At 36.8% G+C, this 20,115-nt stretch overlaps 2 protein-coding genes across 3 annotated transcripts in view; one reads left to right on the top strand and one right to left on the bottom strand.

Moving 5' to 3' along the window:
- Positions 1-1,449: 1,449 nt before the first annotated feature.
- Positions 1,450-12,729, bottom strand: LOC101164241. Of its 2 annotated transcripts, XM_004075804.4 has the most exons (8): positions 12,312-12,729; positions 7,843-7,871; positions 7,201-7,262; positions 5,024-5,311; positions 4,651-4,941; positions 2,488-2,592; positions 2,362-2,398; positions 1,450-2,252 (listed from the first exon to the last, which is right to left on the bottom strand). In XM_004075804.4, exons 1-8 carry the CDS (start codon positions 12,312-12,314, stop codon positions 2,198-2,200), a joined length of 870 nt encoding a protein of 289 aa, XP_004075852.2. In that variant the 5' UTR covers positions 12,315-12,729; the 3' UTR covers positions 1,450-2,197. The 2 variants fall into 2 exon arrangements, with proteins under 2 accessions (XP_004075852.2, XP_023817567.1); XM_023961799.1 differs by lacking the exon at positions 12,312-12,729 and having other exon boundaries at positions 7,843-8,003.
- Positions 12,730-18,886: 6,157 nt separating this feature from the next.
- Positions 18,887-20,115, top strand: part of dync2h1 (dynein cytoplasmic 2 heavy chain 1) — a gene marked incomplete in the record, with an annotated part of 109,720 nt that continues 108,491 nt past the window's right edge. The window contains 3 exon segments of the mRNA XM_023961587.1: positions 18,887-18,982; positions 19,437-19,626; positions 19,815-19,988. Coding sequence (XP_023817355.1) covers positions 19,444-19,626; positions 19,815-19,988 — 357 coding nt within the window.

Genomic DNA, 20,115 nt, shown 5'->3' with positions numbered 1-20,115 from the left:
ATATTTCTTCTGTTGGAGTAAAAAAGATTGCCATACTTTCACAATTCCAAACCTTGAAGGTGGGACAAAAATCTTTGACGCAATTTCTAGTCCTTACATTTCGAACATTAAAATATTTTTATTGTTTCAAACTTTTGATGACCCTGTTTTTATATACAGATAAAACTTGAATGCCTATAAAAAGCACCATTTCATTGATATTTCAGGTTCTAAAAGCAGTTTTTTTTTAACATAGTTTAGATGGTATTAAAGAAAATGACATTAAAAACAACACTTTGGGCTGCTTTGGTTACTGTAAATATGCTTTAGAAATAAATTTGACCTTGACAAAAAACACAAGAAAACGTTTCCTCAGAAGAGTAAACAAAACAAGCATTTAAAATTCAACATTAAATATATTAAAAATATAAATTTATGGAGTACAGTGATCCCTTGCTATGACGCGGTTTCGCTACTTCACGGATTTGCATCGTGCATTGTGTTCTGCATTCTGATTGGTTAAAAAGTCACTCCGCTTCTTCTCTACCTGTGCCTCAATAACGTTGCAGTTTAATATGTACACGCACGTAAAACAGCTTGCCAAATTAACATTACGTACGTGCAAATCATCTTGCAATTTCGAGTTTCTCTAAAACCCATGGAAAAAAGAGCGACAACAACTGCCTATCACTATGTTCTTCTCCCGACCAAACACAGCTGAACCGCGGGCTACAAAAGAAGAAAACACTGCAGAGCGGTGTCAGGATGCAGCAGCTCAGTCTGAAGAGCAGTGAAATACACCTGAGTCGCTATTTGTCCGACTGTACTTTGTATTTTTTTCATAATCATTTTAAATTTTCTCCCGTTTAATCCAATTACTCGGGTCCCGGTGGGCGGGGCTAATCTCCACGATTTGAAGCCTTTGTTCACATCGACGATTAAAATTATTATTTGACAGTACAGTACAGAAGTTATTTGTTGAAAAAAAACATTTCTAAAGTACCTTTATTTATGAAACAAATGCTCGAGCCTGTAAAATGGTTTGTTCTTTCTTTTCAATGTATAATAGAGTATTTAATTGTATAATAATTGTAAAAAAAAATAAAAAAATTGAGGTTTCTTAGTTTCTACTTCACGGATTTTGCCTATCACGGGTTCTTTTTGGAACGTAACCCCCGCGAAAAACAAGGGTTTACTGTACTTCATTGCATCCTTTCTTTTTGCTAAAAAAAAAAACACAGACTTGCACAGTCAGCATTAAATTAGCATAAAAGGCACAGAGCGCATCTAAACTCCACAAAGGACAGTCAAACTTTTTGTGAGGCGACAGCACAAAGTACACTGACAGTTTGACTGTGAACATGACAAAAAAAAGAATATAAAGTTCTTGTACGTCAATAGTACACCTCACATGAGAATACTGGAATCTTCAGTAATAACTATAGAGAACTTATTCATGTGCAAATTAGGTCCACTTTCATTTCTCTTTATTTACACAACACTTTTTAAAGCTTTTTACTTCCCAACCATAGCTTTATCATCTCTATGCTGTGTGTGTACTCAAAAAAAAAAGCTTTTCTGTTGTTCTGCCAGACATTTTGTTGCCCAAACATAGTTATTCAAGTATTTTTTGTTTCAATTAACCATGTAAAATGCATTAGTCATGAGAATGACATAGAAATCCTTTAAAACATGGTGACCTTCTAATATTGTTCAGGAGTGCTTAACGTTAGTTTGTATATTTTTTGTCTGACTAAAGATATTTGAATTTGTCACCATACACACACACACATCCAGATGAAAAAAATATATAAATATAAAGTTAATACGTGAGCAATAGCTACCATTAAAACATGGGTAAAGTGCAAAAAGACACAAAAAATCAAGTTCTCCCGCTAACCAGGTGAAATCTGTTTCACTTCTCCCCATGGAGGTTACTGTAGTACATCCATGATCTTTTGTTCACAGTACAGTTATAGGTCACCGCTTCGTACAGTTTTCCAGTGTACACCACTGGAAATGTCCTGCTTTAGGAGAAGTCTGTGGCTCTCAGTTCAGTGACGCACTTCGCTTCACCAGTAAATAGCAGTGACTTCCTCAAATCCCTTGAAGTCAAGCGTGGCTGCGACACCGGAAGCTCGCTCTCTCCAATCCATCCTTGGACCCAATCCAGCCAGTCATGAATGTCAAACTGAAATCCCAGATTAACGAAAAGGGCTCAGACTCGGAATTCCTCTGTGGATTCTACTTCTTGATTGAGGATTTCAACCTCCCTGGATATAAAAAAAAAATCAAACAAAAGGGAGAAAAAAACATTACTATCCACATAATCTGTGTTATATCTTCTCAGTTTAAAGTGATGTTTAGAAAATGGTCACTTACGTGGCATTCCTTGCTGGCCTGTTGTTATTTTCTGCATCTAAAAGTCAACACAGGAGCTGCTTTGAATTTGTTTCACATTGCTGTACTGTGATCTACAGTGCAGATGTGTAAGGTTGCTCTCCTTACTTTTACGACATTTTTTGTAGATGAAGCAACCAGCAACTATCAACAACAAAGCCAGTGGTACAGTGCAAGCAGTTATGATGGTGGCTGGATTAGATGGTGGTGAACCTTAACAGAAAAAATATAAAACAAACCTTAAGCATATTGCTAAAAAGTCAGTGTTAATTGCTAAAGCCTTAGTCACATGAACCCCCTACAGGTGCTCTGGATTTTTGGGGTGTCCGGCCCCTTGGAGGGTCGTAGAGAGGAGCGGCCACATCTTAATGCCTTAGTCACAACTTACTGGTGGATAATGGTCGTCTGTGGGTGAAAAATGAGCAAACCTGTTTGGAGCACGCAGGTGGCCAGCATTTAATATCAAGGTTCTAGACTGCTCAGTAGGCCCGTAGAGAGAAATGTTCGTGCACGTTTTTCTACGGCCATGCTGTGAGTAACAGGTTATAGTGAACACAACACATAAGGGTAAGTAATTGTGAAGTAACTAAGACGTGTCAGTCAGTCGTTTGGGTCTTTCAAGGAGCTCAGAAGTGCAGTGATATTTGTGTACTTACAAATTATATGCACACTGTGCATGCAACATTTGCATGCAGTCAGTAAGGTCTTAGTCACATACTGCCAGGGTTTTAGTTGTCCTAGCCTATTCAGGGTAGTGGCTGCATCTTAAAGGGAACGCAGGTGTGTCATGCAGTTCCCTGGCCTTGAGGCTCGTCCGACTACCTCATGAAAATGGAACATACTATTGTCACGTGTATGGTATTGTGAAATATTTGTAAGAATATTGTAAGTTACATAGACTTATGACGTACGAGTGATGCTGTCGTATGTGGTCCTCACGCCACACTCTGTTAGTAAGGTGTGAGTATGGTACTTCCCCCTTGCTGTCCATGCGTGAATTCCTCATTCTGGCTGTCAGATTGAGGATGTCTCACCTATTTCACCCTTACTTACCCCTGCATAAGTGTTTGCTACAACCTGTCCAACCTGTCCCCGGCAGTATGCCCAAAGGGGCAAAAGGGGCTGTTAGCAGAGTTGTTTTAACGCCTTGGTCCTGGCGTGTGTACCCAGTATCTGACTCAAGACGGGAGAAAAATAAAGAGACTTTTCCACGTTAGTTGAACTCCAACTTTTCACACAACTTTATTTTCTCAACTGCTTCCTCTTACAGGTCACGTGATCAATAACAGAGCCACTCATTGGCAAAAATCACAACGCATCACTCATCACTTATGACTTATTATTACAACTGAGAGCAAAACAATATGAATATGTTAACAGGGGCATGAACATTTTCTCTATACGAGTTTACCGAGCGGTCTACGACTTTGATGTTTCGTGCAGGTCACCTGTGTGCCCTATATAGGTTTGCCCAGTTTTTGCCCATGGACTGCCTGTATCCACCTGCAGGGACAGTTGGGACTAAGGTTTAAGTCTGATTATTCCATCCACTGAAACTCATCCTTTAGAAAAAAAAAGGGGATGTTATTTTCTATTTTTTGTTTTTGTTTCATACCAGTAACATTTCTGTGTCTAAATGTTATCAAAAGCTGCAAGACCTTGAATTTTATTACAGTACCTCCTTTCATCATGATTGGAGGCATTAAACATTTTAAGTTTTCTAGTTTTGAGCAGCTTTTTATGACTAAATAAATAATTAACAAATGGTTTAACCATATTTTGCCCATGTCTTGATTATAAAAGGATTGTGGATAAAAAGTGTTTATAAAAAATCACTGGATTTAAAATGACTTTTACATTTACATTTGAGAGTTGAAGTTACCGTTTAAGAAAATAAGCACATAGATTTTATGCTAAACTTCTTCTATTAAGGTGGGATTTACTCAAACACAGTTGGAATCATTTTTGTTTCTGACACAAAAAATAATTATTATTACTGACACAAGATCCAGTGCCCATACTGTATATGTAGACATATGTAGACAGATACGTGTGTAAATATACAGTGCATGCCAAAAACCGCATTCAGAAGGAGTTGTGTATGACCTTTACCCTGTCTTCTGCGAGTACAGTTCATGCAAAAAAATCCCTAACCGATTCCAGAAAAAAAAGCCACAAAGATTTCTGTAACATAGTTCCTAAAACTTGACTGAAAGCAAAACACAGGTCTTATGTGTTCTTTTTTTTTGTTTTTTGTTTTTTTTTACTCACAGATTGAGATGGTTTCTGAGACAACGCCCCCCACCGAGCAGACGAACTCCACCTCGGTGTTGGAACAGTTGAACTCTGCGGTGACAGTGCTGCTGAACAGCTTCGTGGTGAGGTTGAACACTGAGTCATTGCGACTCGTAACCATTCCGTTGGTGTCGTTCCCACTCTGGACTAAAACGATCCAGATCTTTTGACTCGGGTAGCCATCCTGTGCCATACATGTCACCTGGCAACTTCTGATGTCATTCCTGTTGTTGCACTCCTTTGTGAATGATGGCTTGCTGTAGGGGACTAACAAAGAAAAGATACCCAACAATGAAGGCTGCAACAGTCAAACAGACCTGACAAATGTTTCTGTTCGGTAGAGGCATACCTGTGACCGTGAGGTTGTACTCACGCGTTTCAGGATTCTCAGCTTTCTTATACATGATGAAACACTTGTAATGTCCACTTAGAGAGCGCTCCAGGTTATACATGTAAAATGTGAAGTTCTTATCCATTTTTGTGTTGTTCCATTTTCCTGCTATACTGTTTTCAGAGTGATGTCCGTTGACAAAAAGGTTGTCCTTTTGTAAATAGACAAATTCTATTTCCCTATTCTCATTAACAGGGCATTTGAAAGTCGCACTCCCATTGACCGGCTCTGAAATCTCTTGAATACCTGGGAAACAAAAATGAGTTTGTAAATAAAAAACAATGATAAAAATATTTAATTACAAAACTACATCAAGGAGTGCTACTAGACTTGAGGCTGAGAAAGACTGATGGATGATTTCTTTTTTAAGCTTTAAAAGATATCACAGTAGATTGACTTCTGGGTATTCTGCCTCTACACAGCAAAAAACTGAATCTACAGAAAGTAAAATGACTGTTGTTTCAGAAAATATGCATCAGTGACAAGTTTTATTTTTCTTAAATTTCTTTTTGCAAATTTTTCAAATTTTCAAAAACTTTTGACTCATTTCTTAGAGGGCTGTTTTTCTGCAGTGAATATGTCATTTATTTCTGAAACGCTTATAAATGGTTTTGTTTTATTCTAATCAATAACTTTCTGATTTTAAAGAAATCCTCATAACAGTACATGAAAACACAAAGTCCATCTCGTTGTGAATTGCTGGTGCTTAAAGGAAAATGCTCTGCTGGCAGAAATGTTTAAACATTCATGAATAAATATGACAAAATAACTTAAACAAGCTCAAACTAAACAATATGAAACCTTTAAAACTAAGATGAGGATGGAAACTCTGAGCCCTGACTGCCTAACAAAAAGTACATACATTTAAATACCTTTAGTGCTATTCACTATAACAAATCAGTCTATGCAAACACAGATTAAAGATCACAATGACAACTAAAAAAGCAAAACAATAAAAAAAACACTGCATTTTAGAAATCAAAAAAACATAGACGGAAAAACAAAAAATTGGAAAAAAGCAAAAGTAATTTCCAGAAAAATGTAGATATTATTGGACATCACTGGTTGGATGATGACATTTGGGTTTTGTAAAAGAGAGGAAGCAGATAGATGTTCTGTGGTAAAGAGTAGATTGATCAATCACTGATTTTGCTGTAGCTGTGGTCAGAAGATTAAATAAAAAAGGCCAAATAATTCATGTCAAATAACTTCCTGTTAAATCTGTGACGTCCCATAATACTTAGCTTTTTCCACTTTGTTTCAGTTTTTAATATTTCATTATGAATAAAAAAAAAAAAGCTTTTTTAGAGTGTTTTTTTGTTTTGTTTTTTAATTACACTTTGCTTCCTGGAACTTTAATTTCTAAACTGTAATGTTGTTTTTCCATTTTTTTTATTTTGCTTTTTAAATTCTTCTTGTAATGTTATTATTATTATTTTTTTTTTACGTTGAGTAGTCTGTTGATGTGATTTGCACTCTCACCGCAATAAACCAACTAACCGGTTTGTTTCTATGGTGCTTTATCATGAGCACAGTAAACAGGACGTTTCACAGTAAATCTCACAATAAAACAACTATTAAAAAGGATGATTGAACAAACAAAACATGGTAACAGAATAAAACACACCAGCATTGCAGAGTCTCATGCTGTGTCAAATACCAGATTACAAAAAATGAGTTTTAAGACTTTTTTTTTTAAAGCAGCAAAAAAAAAAAAAAAAAAAAAAAAAAAAAAGCAGCAATGACTTTTGAAAACTCAGATCTGGTGTGATCGTAACACAATTTTAAAAAAGCAGGGAGCCACTAAACATAATAGATGCCACTTGCCCCTGATACCAACCCACAAACAAAACAAATAATAAATAATTACAGAACAGAAATCAAGAAAATTAACTAAATTACTAATCAAACCAAGAGGTTCCAAATCTTCACACATCTTTACAAAATCACAGCAGGCTGTTTAATCGCAGACATAAAGCAGCTGTGGAAAAAAAACGCTCTGTGTCAACATTTCATTCTTGTGCAAGCAAGCATGGCTCTGCACAGAGATAATCTCCCAACTCTAACTCCACGAGCGGCTGATCAGACAAATAACTCATCAGAGGGGACAAACTCCTTTTTTCAATGCTACTTACCGCTGGCTTTGGCAGTCAATATTGTCAAAAGCAGCAGAGAACACTCCAGAGTCCTCAGACTTCTAAGAAGACAGAAGAACAAAGAAAAAAACAACAACTTTCTTTAGAAGAACACAAATAGTTATAAAAATACGGTCACAGATATCATTTTTTCTTTCTCGAGAAAACCTATATCGGGACAGCCAGAATGCAACAATGAATGAACTCATGTATCAAATATAAAGAATTTCTCCAGCGTTTACATTTTTTCCTTAAAAATTGCAGCATATTTCATCTTGCTGTCTTTTGTTGTGTGTGTTGTGAAATCCACGTTGCTGTGAACTCTGGCCCGACAGTGACAGGACTTTTCCTGTTCTTTCTCAATCTCTAGCTGATGACTAACAGAAAGTCAAACAGTATAAAAAGTTGAAAGAAGGAAAGTGAAATGGAATTTTGTAATATTACATTTTTATTTTTATATGACTGTTTTGGTTTCACTGCTATTTCCATCTGAATTTCTAGATAAATACAAGGAGGATCAGAGGAGTTTAAGTCCTGTTCCACTCTGCTGTTATGTTTGAACACTTTTAGTGCCACAGGATGATACAGAATTACATATAATATTATAACAGAGCATGATATAATTTAATGAAAAGTACTTACCGAAGGGATGGCATGTTGTAACTTGATGCCTGTTGAAAAAACAGAAGAGTTACCAACTCGGAAAGGATGAATACTGTCTGTATTAACTATGCTGTCAGAGGGAAACACTATAAGGAAGACAAATGTGTTTTATACTGTAAAGACAATTCTGTAAAGAAGACCCAGTCCAATGAAAATTGTGATTATAGTGTTTTTAACATGCTCAGGTTGTATTTTTTCTGATAATGGAGGATAGTTATAAATACAGTAAAGCTCAAAATTGTATTTTTGAGTATTTCTTTATTCAAATAAAGCGCTGTGAGCTAATGGGAGAGCAAGAAAACAAAGAGCTCTCAGCAATGGGGAGAGGAAGGTGGGCGGGATTGCCAGCACCAACAGTCCACAACTCAGAGGTGAATTTATAATTACCGGTAACTACTGCCGTTCTGCAAAAAAACTATTTTCTAGTAGTAGTCCTCCACAGGTTGTTTGATTTTGGCTAAAAAATGCATAATCACAATTGAAAGACCATTACAAACTCTTGAAAATAGATCCAAACATGATCGAAGTGGGACTTAAACACATCCATAAAAAGCATTTGATGACAAAAAATGATCTTGGCCAGTGTTATTAAGAAAACTTCTAAATATTCAGGTAAATAATACAGTGTGGTGTTTTTTTTAAATCCCTCATTGGCATAGTGAAGACACCGGAAAAAACAGCAAAACAACAGAGCAAACCTCGCTGCATCTATAGCCTTCCATCTGACTTATGAATCTTTCCACATGTTCTAGTCAGTTTTTATGTTTACTTTGAACAAGAAATATATCAAATTAAAAATTTAAGAGGAAAATTTTCAGGGAATTGTTAGTTTTGTAATGTTAGTCATCCCAAAAAAAGGATGCCCATGTTTGATTAAACAGAAAGTTGAAGGGAAACCCCTGAACACTCTCAGTTTTAAAGTGTGAGCCAAAGCTGAGAGGAATGTGGAAATGTGTCTGTGAAGAGCTGCTTTTACTTTTCTGTTGATGTTTGTCGGAAGCCAAACCGAAAGTTAGTTTTGTACAAGCACTATTTCTGCCTTTTCTGCTGTGAAAGGCCCTTTTGTATGCCTTTCTCCATACCCTCACCTAATTCTCTGGAAATTCCCAATAACCAACCAGATTGTTTTAACTAATGAAATGACAAGATGAGTCTAAAGGAAGTCAAAATAAAAGTCAGTTTCTCTTTTTACACAATAGGTCTTTGTGAGTTATGTCAAACCCCCTAAGGTAATGATTTATCAGCGGCCCATAAGGGAAAGTTGTCACATTGTATTGCTGAAATAATGAAGTAGTAGATGACCTCATGCTGCTTTTGCGTTGTCAGACGGTACGAGACACGCCCAAAGTTTTCTCAGTAAAAACAGTATCAAAAGGGAATTCCCACGAGGTAAAAAAAAAACAGAAACCTGTTTCGTTTCATAGATACTAAATATTCTGATTTCAGCACAGAAAAGCAGAACAAGCATCCCAAATGTCATGTATGAGACCATGGAGAGGAAATTCTGATTAATGCAGGAAAGCAGATGGAGATGGTTTGGAAACACTGAGAGAAGGGACAGTGATGTTGTTGGGAAAAGGAGGATGAGGATGGAGTTAGTCTAGAGGAAAACTAAAGAGGAGGTTCATGGATGCAGGGAAGGAGGGCCCCTGTAAAAACTGCAAGCCAAAGCTGAGAGGAATTAGAAAATGTGTCCAAGAAAGTTTCAAGTTTCAAGAAAAGTTGTCTTATTTTCTGCTTTGCAAGAAAAATATCCCTTAATAGCAAAATAATCTTTTTTTGAAAAAACATGTCTTAGTGAATAGAATATTTTTAAGCCAAAAAGCAAAGATTATTGTGTGTTTTTGCATCTTTCCTCTCACTTATAAAGTGTAATGTATGCAGTTTTCATCAGAACTTAGTGAATTCTCTATAAAATTATCATGAGATTAAAACTGATTAATAGTTGAGGTTTCTGCTTGCTCAGTGAATTTTGAGTATTTTTTATATTCCACTAAAACATCTGTTTGGTAATATTTTATATTTTAATGATCCTAATAAGTTACAGAGCTCTATATCAGATTGATTTATCGGCTGTCTTGAAGTTGAGTCCTGGCATCTGGACTTAGAATCTTCTTTCTTGACACGTTTTATCCAAATGTCTGTAGCAGTACTGATGAACTGCTTGGAGCAGACTAATGCTAAAGGATGAAGGTCTTCAGGTTTTACTCCACAGGCCGTTTTGCCACTGATTTTTGAAGCTGCTGCAAAAGGGGGAGATTTAGGGACCAAAGCAGCAGACTTAGATGGATTTGACACTGAAGCATCCGCTCACGACTAAAGGAAACGTTCTCAGCATTTAACAATGCAGGGAGCATTTTTGCTACTTTACAACTAGCTCTAGGAATTTATCTTTGAAAGTGTTTTTGTAGCATCTTTTTAGTGCAACCCCAGTTTCTTTTTTTTACAGATGTAGTTTTAATTACATGACATAATAATTCCAAAATGAACCTTAAGCTGTCCAAAATACTCAAATCGAGTTGCAACTGTAACCATTTTTTTACAGCAATAATCTAAAAAAAATGCTCAAAGTTTTAATGTTTTATAACAAAAGATCAAACATGTAGAAAATGAAAATCTATAAATCCACAAACAGAGCAAAGACATGGCAAAAAAAAAAAAGTTTAATGAAACAGGAGAAGCTCCACTCAAAGTTGTCTTATGTTTGTTTTAACCCAAACATTTCAAAACAATTTTTTTTTTATAATCATTTATTTACGTTGCATTTTGAATAAAAACTATACTAATGGGTGTCATCCTACGTCATTGTAAACAACTGATATGATTGGGAAACACCCCGCTGAGTTTAGAGACTATTGAGGGTTAAGAAACTTGTTTTAGGAATGAAAACAATATTTACGAGGTCTCTCTGAACACTCATTCATGTATTTAAAGGGTACCCTCTATTTTTTAGGAGTAAGTGGACTCAAACTAAGGAGGGAAAAAAAGAGCCCCACACCAAAAAGCTTCAGTCAGTGGACTGGCATAAGAAAAAAAGCAACACGTTTCCTCGCTTAGTGAAACTGGCACAATTCAACCCACAATACAACTCAGTGAAACGAGTATGTATTTCATAACCTTACTCTACGGTGTAAAAAAGTTGTTTTTGTTTGCATAAAATTTGCATTCTACTTCATTGGACTGAAACTGTGTTGCACAATTACAATAAGGAAGCTCTTCCTCACTTCCTCACACAACTACCAGATTCAACTGATCTGTTTACATTTCAACAGCAACATAAACAACCTCTGTTGCTGGGTGCTACGCCCCTATCAATTAGACCATCACTCTAAACCGGGAGATGAATAACTTCTCATCTAATTATTGTCATATTTTTGCCTTTAAAGTCACGGTTGGTTATCTCGCCCTCCTCCCTGTTCTCCACGTTAAACTATGTTTGGTCATATTCTGGCTTTAACCACCATCAGTGTCTAGGCTCCGAGGTTTATATATATGGTTTATCCCAAGCAAGCAAGATGTCATCGGCACAGAACCAAACCACCAGAGACAATGGACTTATTTTATGCACATCTTTCTGTATTCCAAATGATTATAATAATATTAATAATAATAATCTTTACTCACATTCCTAAGATTTTTCCTAATAAAAGTTGTATTTATCTTAAAAATGAAAAAAAAAGTATTGCATCTGCAAAGCCCGATTTTTTTTTTTAGGATTTCATTTTGCATTCCAATGTACATGTTTCTGTTTTTCAAAATGATCCGAGATAAGCCAGGGAACTCCCACAGGAGGTAACGTAAATTACTGACAAAATCACCCCAGGCTGAGCCCTTTCCAGTTACCTCATGATAAACAATAAACCCTGAAACCAGTTAATCAGTTCAACCGCCACGAGTTTCATTAGTGATACTACGCTGTGTCAATCAAGATTAGTGCACCAAAAAAAAGGGTTTAGTATGGGAAAGACACTTTTAAACAATACAAACTTAAATACTTTCATATTTTTAATTCTGCAAGACTAAACTAAAATGTTAACCTTAAAATGAAAGAATTAAAATAGCTCTTTCTATTTCCTGTCTGAATGACTAAACACACAAAACTAGGTCACTTGGTCAAAAGAGGTTCTGTACATAAGGCTTCAGACACTTAATTCACACAACGATCAGATTAAACTGATCTGTTTACATTTCAGATGCAGCATAAACAACCTCTGTAGTAAAAAGGTAAAAAGGTGTCGGTGAATCCACTACTCTGATGAGAAACCTAGATCTGTGGTCTGCACAGCAAGCTGACAGTAATCCTTTAGATCCTGATCTAGTTTACAGGCAAGTCAAGGTTTCTGTCTGACATCAACATGAAGCCATGGTCTTTACTGTAAAACATGACTCATTTGGTTCTGGTAAAACTTCTCAAAGTGAGAGAAAACCAAAAGAAAAGAAGCTCTTACCATGATCTGCCTTGTCTGCTATCTTGCTAGAGAGAGAATGAACCTGCCTTGCTTCCTCTTAATGATACACTTTGGGGGCGGAGTCTTCCAGAAAGTGTTTCCTTATTTTCTTTCTCAATCATTTTCACTTACCAAACTACAAAACCTAATACCTTCAGGCTTTCTGAACAATCATGTTTTAGTTAGAGTAACACAAATATGTTTTCTTTTTTTTCTTCTTCCATTTTGTAGATGAGCGTATTAAGTGAGGCTTCCACAGAAGCATGTGGTTGTTTGGAATAAATGTGTGGGTGTATGAGTTCATCCATGTGACTAGTTCTTCTTCCTATTTTGATGTCACTCAACGTCAGCTCACACGCTGTGTTGGGGTTTCTCTGGAATGTGTCACTATAATGTTGACCACTGCAAAAAAAAAAAAAAATCTGCTGCTCAATGGCATTTTTATTTCCTATCTTGTGTTTGTTTTGGAATGTTTTAACACAACTGGGAAAATAAATATCAAGGAAAGGGAGAAGTATAATTTGGAAGGCAGCCATTCAGTGAGAAAGGGTTTCTGCTGTCTGACAGAAGCAAACGTCATGCGTTGATCTGTTTAGTTATCGATGTTTGCAACAAAAAAGAAGGTGAACGATCCTGCAAAGAAAGAGTAATGGTGAAAATAATTATGCTAGTAAAGCATGCAGGCAGTAACTTTCCTGTATTTTGGTTTTTATTTTGCCTCATTTTTCATGATGCACTTATCAAAAATGTTGCTTTAACCTGTAGACTCATTTTTGTTGTTGTCTGAGAACATGCCCATGCAAGCAAGCTTCCACAATCAAAACTGGACCTGTTTCGATTGACTTGTTTGTCTGCCCCCCCCCCCCCCCCTCCACACCCACACACACCCACACAAAGCAGACACACACACACATACTGTCCCTTTGCATACCTTCCTTTCAATCTACTGGTGAGTAAACTGCACTTGGCTGCTTCACCACACCTGTTTCTTATCAAATACTTCCCATCACTGCAAGAATTCTGGATTTCCTGGAGTCTTTTGCCACATTCTTGCTCTGTTTGTTCCAGAGTGAGCTAAGCCATGCGTGTTATGGTCTGTGATCATCTTTGTTGTCTCTCGGAGTGCTCAGTTTTGTTTATGCAATTCACTTATTTTTTCTGCTGGTCGTATGTACTCACACTTTTTTTAATGTTTTCTTTTGGTTTTCTTTTTAAATTCTCCCAGTTGGTTCCACAGGCACCCTTCATTTAAATATTCCTCTGATATTTTTAATTCCTCTTGAACTTGACATTGTTTTTCAAATAAATGCATTTTATAAACACTTAAATACAGTAGGAACTAAATATCATTATTTTCAGGAACTATCACTAAATACCACTTGTGACGCTGTGTGAGACTAAAGGTCACTACTGTTGACCTTTTCCTAATACTTATTTCCTCTAAGGGAAATTACATTTTAAATGATGGGAAATCTGTCAACATGGGAGTTCTTTGCATTTGTGTTCCTTGAACTTATCTTTACTATCATTTCAAGAAAGAATAAAAGGTATTTTTAACTAGAAAACTGGGATTTAGGAAATGATTGTCTTCTGAACTGCATTGTCTCACATTTACGTCTCATTTTTTTCTCCTTGGTGTCTTTTTAACCCTGAAAAAGGCAATCTGTCTAAAAAGCATGTGCAGCTTAAACACTTTAGACATGGATTTTAACAGCAAAACTTCTGTCACAGAAACGGTCACAGAAATTATTGCAAGTTCGTCGTATCAAGACCTACAAAAATTCCAACGTATTTTCTAAGCTTTAGAAAAACTCTTATGTCACAATTTAAGATACTTCCATTTTTTTTCTCGGCGATGTCAAAATATCTGTTTTTCCATCTATGTTATAGTTCACGTCAAAATAACATGAGAATTTTAGGAATTATTAAAGATTGTTTTGAGACAGTGGTTGCCGCTCACCCTGTTAAAACACACTGTATTTCCTTCAATAGCTAATATCTAAATAGTCCCAATTCAGGATTCAGTCAATAAAGTAAAAGGTTCTCCGTCACATGATAAAAAGTATATGATATGATTTGTTTTCATTGTTTATAACGTGCGCATCTGTGCAAAAGGACAAAACAAAAAAAAAACTATATTATGCATATGTTTGTCTTCTTGGAGAAGTTGGAAGTTTAAACATCCTTTTCATCCTTTATGGGGTTAGAAAAAGTTGTTATTAAATGTTATATATTAAATTCTCCTCAGAAGCTGCTGAACTTGATATGTTTAAACACAGCCAGAACTTATTTTGTAAATGTGAGATTCTGACTGAAAGGGGCTGAACTGATTTATTGGAAGACTGGGGAATACCCAAAACTGCTGATTACACTCTGACAAAAGTCTGAGTGTAATCATGACATAGGGATCAGAGGATCTGCCCCCAGGTGGTTTAAATTCTATTTATCCGACAGGTACCAGTTTTGTTAATGTAAATGGACAGTCCTCTCATTGCACTCAAGTTTGCTACAGAGTCCCACGGGGTTCAGTTTTAGGACCCATCCTGTTTATGCTCATGCAGCCCTTAGGAAACATACTCAGGAAACACAGCATTAACTTTCACTGTTATGCGGATGATACGCAATTATGCGGATGATATGATATGATTTGATATGACACCTGGAGAAGTTCTCGGATGACTCTGCCGTTGTCGGACTAATCATGGATGACAATGACAGAGAGTATAGAGAACTGATTCAGAACTTTGTGGACTGGTGCCAGCGGAACTACCTCCAGATTAATGCAGGGAAAACCAAAGAGCTGCTGGTAGATTTTCGCAGGCATACACACTCTACATTAGCACAGGTGAACATCCAAGCAAGGGAGAGAGAGTAGATTCGTACAAGCACTTGGGTGTTCACCTCAACAATAAACTGGACTGGTCACACAATACAGAAGCACTGTACAAAAAAGGACAGAGCAGACTTTATCTGTTGAGGAGATTGAGGTCTTTTGGAGTGCAGGGATCACTCCTAAAGACTTTTTATGACTCTGTGTTGGGATCAGCCATTTTTTATGGAGCGGTCTGCTGGTGTAGCAGCATCTCGGCGGCAGTCAGGAGGCGGCTGGAGAGGCTTGTGAAGAAGGCCAGCTCCGTTCTGGGGCAGCCTTTGGACTCAATGCAGGAGGTGGGAGAGAGGAGGATGGTAGCTAAGCTATCATCTATGATGGAGAACGACGCCCACCCCCTGTATGAGTCTGTGTCCTCACTGTGAAGCTCCTTCAGCGTCAGACTGAGACATCCTAAGGAGCGACACCGCAGGTCGTTTCTACCTGCTGCCGTTAGACTGTACAACCTTAGCTGCTCCCAGTGAACCACGTTAACCAACATCATCGGCTCTGTCATCGTTCTTTTACCCTGTGCAATAACTGATTATATGGTCATCCTGTGCAATCTTTGGAAATGTATGTGTGTATATTGTACCTGTACTGCTGCCGCAGCAAGGAAATTTCCCCATTGTGGGACTAATAAAGGAATATCTTATATCTTATGTCTTATATGTAATGCCTGATGCCTGCACCTGGATTCTTCTCTTTTCAGCGCTGCTTGGACCTTTTTTAGTATTTTTCCATCATTGCAAAAACAATGTGGTTCTTGCAGTCATTTTATGGTTGAGGCACACAGTTCCATGGCAAGGGGTTTATTTTCATAACAGAAAGCGTTGCCGAGCAGGGACACCAAACAAAACTAACTGTAGGCTAACCAGGTAAATGGGCAAACAGGGCAGAAGACAGTATGGACCAGCACAGAGGAAGGCCGAGACAAGACACACAGGTGAAAACGATCAGGGGAGATTGGGACCAGGGAAGTAAAACTCAAAAACAAAGACAAGCAGGAAACTTTCAAAATAAAAACAGAAAGCAGAACTCTAGTCATGACAGAGAAGAAAACAGGAGAAAAAAAAAGCAAAAAGAACCATACTCATGACATATAAATAAAATTGAATTGAAATTACTTCACTAAAATCGTTTAGTCACTCCTAAAGTTTGAGCTAAACCTATACATTGAATACATTGCAGCCACAGTTTTTGACTACAAAATTGTACCAATTCAAGCTATATCGAAATTAATATCTAAATGGTTTGCTAAAAATATTTTTAAAAATCTTGAGTAATGTTTTTTTCTTATCTCAAGGACATTTTTGGGTTCAAATAAACTTGTTTACATTCCCAATGAACATTGTGATAATGATAAAATATGATCATGTAATTGTAGTAGGTTTAGGGGCTGTCATCTGGACTTGGTTTTAAAGTTAGAAGACGTTTCACCTCTTATCCAAAAGGCTTTGTCAATTCTGAATTAGCTGGTTGAATAGCTGGTATATATGCGCTCACGGGGGAGGAGTCAGACCTGAAACTGGAGGGTATTGTCAACTTAGCCTACATGGTTTCGGGTCGTTAAGAGTCCTTTGACCTCAACTGGGGGTTGGGGAGCCAGTGACTTCCTCCGCATACTGGTCATCTCTTTCAGCTATTAACTTGGATAAGAGGTGAAACGTCTTCTGACTTTAAAACCAAGTCCAGATGACATCCCCTAAACCTACTACAATGGAATCAACGTGGATGAATGAGAGTCTTCATAGACATGATCATGTAATGCAATGCTGTGGTGTGACTGGTCGTGCTTTAACACCAGTTTCTGTCACTGCATTGGTAGAATTGTGATGATATCTTTATTATAAATATGTAATTGTTAAACTCAAGCAAAGAAAACAAAATGAAATAAAATAAAATACAAAATTAAAAAAAATCTGCTCAAGTCCTTTTATCATCTATTTAACCATTGAAAATCATAGAATTTTTCCAAATTGGCAAAATTGCTTTATAGTCTGATTCAGGTGTCTTTGCCTGTTTGACAGATAAATCATACAGAGCCAACTCAGAATACATCCTTTACTATTTTATAAACTTTAATAGGGGAATTTAGATGTACTGTACTTTGTTGAGTTGGGAACACAATACAAATGCATTTTCAACCTCCTAACCAAAGGTGGTTTTCAATTCAATCCACTTGTATTTATGTAGCCTAATATTACAATAGTGGTCTCAATGAGCGTTTGTAAATGTCAAGGGGAAAACCCCTCCAGCACATCAGGGACTGTCCCATGGAGTGCATTACTGAGGTTCTTTTCTTTTCTTTTTTTTTTAAGAGAACAGAGAAGTCAGCCTAATTTTTTTATTTTTAAAACAGACTGAAGACGGCATGTCCCCTCACCCCCAACAAAATAACATTTTATGAATAGAAACTTCTGAACAAAACTCAGCAAAAAAAAAAAAAAAAAGAAAAAGTTTAAGGGTCATCTGGACTTTTTTGTTTCAGTTAAAGACGTTGGATAATCGGTGAAACATTAAACTAACTTTGCTGTGGAACCATCCTTGATGACTGAGATTCCTCAGTGCTGTTTCTGTGAAAAAGAGAGACTGCACTATCAAAACTATTGTAGTTTCTGTAGAGATCATTCAGAAAGCCTTACACATCCTTTGAGTTTGGGAGCAGGTTGGAAGTAGTCAGTTATTATTATTGATATCATTACAGATTTCTCCCCAATGTCCAGTTTATACTCCATAGTGGTTTGTAATTGCATTGTTTGCAAGGCCAGTGGAAGAGAATCATCCCAATTGCTGCAAAATTTCATATAAACTGATGAAATCCTCCATGATTAGAATTTTACACTCGCAGTGCATATCACACCATTTAACCTGTAGGCTTATTTCGATTAAATTGAATAAGCGATGGCAGAGAAAACGTGATCCTGAAAAGTGCTATTTCCACACCAAAGGATTTTGAAAAGAAGACAGCCATTTCTGCATTCTACATAAAAGAGGGGTTGGACATTATTTCATTGTAACTTTGTTCCAAAAAAATTTAAAAAGCATAACAATTCCCAGCATATTTACCTTTTAATGGAACAATAACTTCAGCTTTATAAGATATGGGGCAGACAGCAACTCATTGCAAATAAAACTTAAAAAAAGGAACAGTTATTTGGTTTGTTGAGGATTTTAAAATAAAATAAAAACCTGATGTACCACCTACCTCTTACAGTAGGGGTGAGATATGATTGATGCAGTGGTCGATCGATATGAAGTATAAAAAGAAATTCAATGGGAAAATCCCCTGCTTTTTTTTTTTTTGTCCTCAAAAAAGCATGATAAGATCCTTTTTAGAATAAATTTATTGATTCTTCCCGGCGGAATTCTATATTCATAGATGTACATTTTTTCGTAAAACACCATATTTTCATAATTTCCTCAGATGTAAAACAAAATCACACTTCGCCAACAGAAAAGCTCTGAAGACTATTGGTATTTGTTAATTTCTTCATGTATTTATGTTATGAAACCCCCTGGTTGTCTGTCCTTGTCATTCTATGTTATTCTGTGTTCTGCATTTGTGCTCTTGTTGTATACTTTTACTGTATTCAATAAAGTTGAGGGGGAAAAAAGGAGACTTCACTACGCAGACCTACGCAGGATCCGTAGCAGAATCCCAGCTACGCGTGTCACGTGACCCAACCTAACGTAGTTGCTATGTTATAACGTTAGCATTCGATAGCGCAATCGCAAAAGCATTGCCGCACGGTCTAAGTTGAGTAAAACTGCGAGTCTGCCGCATTTGGTGATTGAAAAGGTGTGAAACAAATATTTCCGTATATTTTTATTTAGGTGTATGCTAAATTGAATTGTTGCTATATCCTTATTAGTTTTGCTTAGCGAAGACTAAACTAGCTAAGGAAGCTAATCGTTTGTTGGTCTGGTAACTTTCCTAGCATGACAATAATCCTCATTTTAGCATGGCGATCTTTGTTAAACTTAAATTGCTTCCTGATTCGATGCGTTTCTGTGCATTTTCAATTGTGCGGGCAGTTAGGTTAGCTACAACAATAGGCAGCATTACTACTACTACCAGCGATAGTCTTCGTATCTATCCTAGCCTAAGCCTTTACCTTCCTACACTACATGTACACGGTCAATAGTGCTATAATTATACTCAAGTATACTTAATAAAATAAAATTTAAGTGTTTTACTGTTGGCTGAGTGATCCCCCAAACATCATTTTTGTTGTGTCTGTTCCTTCTTCCAGCTGGAGGATGCCTCTTGCTTCTGAAGATGCTCGCAAGAGGTTTCTCCTAAACACAACTGGAAATTTCTTTGCAGTAAAGCCTGCATCCACCCTGAATGATGAAGCAGAGCTGAACAACTTTTTGGATGATGAGAATGAATTTGTCTTGTCTATCAGACGACGTGGAAATGATCTTCAGCTGTCAAATAAGGTAACACAGTAAGAAAAGAAAAAAAGGGAAACCCAGCCAATTAGAAAAGAAGAGAGCTAAGTTTATCAGTATTTTCATCTAACAATTATAAGCAGATGAAGAAGATGAGAAGGACCACAGATGAATAATCATTTGTTTTTTTGATCAAACCTGTCAAGTATGATTTGTCTTTACATTTTTCTGAAAAGATCGAGGCTCTTGGGGAAAGCAGAGAGAATGTTCTGGTGTTCTTCAAGCTGCGTCCCACAGTGATCACAGAGGAGAACCTTCATCAGAACCTCCTGATTTCTTCCATGCTGGAGTCTCCCATCAACACTCTCTATCAAGCTGTCAAGCAAGTTTTTGCTCCTGTGCTGCTAAAGGTAATTTTTTAATTCAGTTAAAACATCTTAACATCACTGCTGATGTCACATTTCTGGGGAAGTCCCTAAAGTTTGACTTTTGTTCAGGTATTTGGTGTTCTTCCTTAATTTTTGATTTTATTTTGCA

The sequence above is a fragment of the Oryzias latipes genome, chromosome 13 (assembly GCF_002234675.1).
Source record: "Oryzias latipes chromosome 13, ASM223467v1".
Classification (NCBI taxonomy): Eukaryota; Metazoa; Chordata; class Actinopteri; order Beloniformes; family Adrianichthyidae; genus Oryzias; species Oryzias latipes.
This window is presented reverse-complemented; position numbering and strand designations above follow the sequence as displayed.

Excerpts from the sequence above, each read along its gene's own strand:
- LOC101164241 (XM_004075804.4), bottom strand. Across the intron at positions 5,312-7,200 it reads ATTGACTGCCAAAGCCAGCG|GTATTCAAGAGATTTCAGAG; the intron begins GTAAGTAGCATT and ends TTTGTTTCCCAG. Across the intron at positions 2,399-2,487 it reads CTACAAAAAATGTCGTAAAA|ATGCAGAAAATAACAACAGG; the intron begins GTAAGGAGAGCA and ends GTTGACTTTTAG.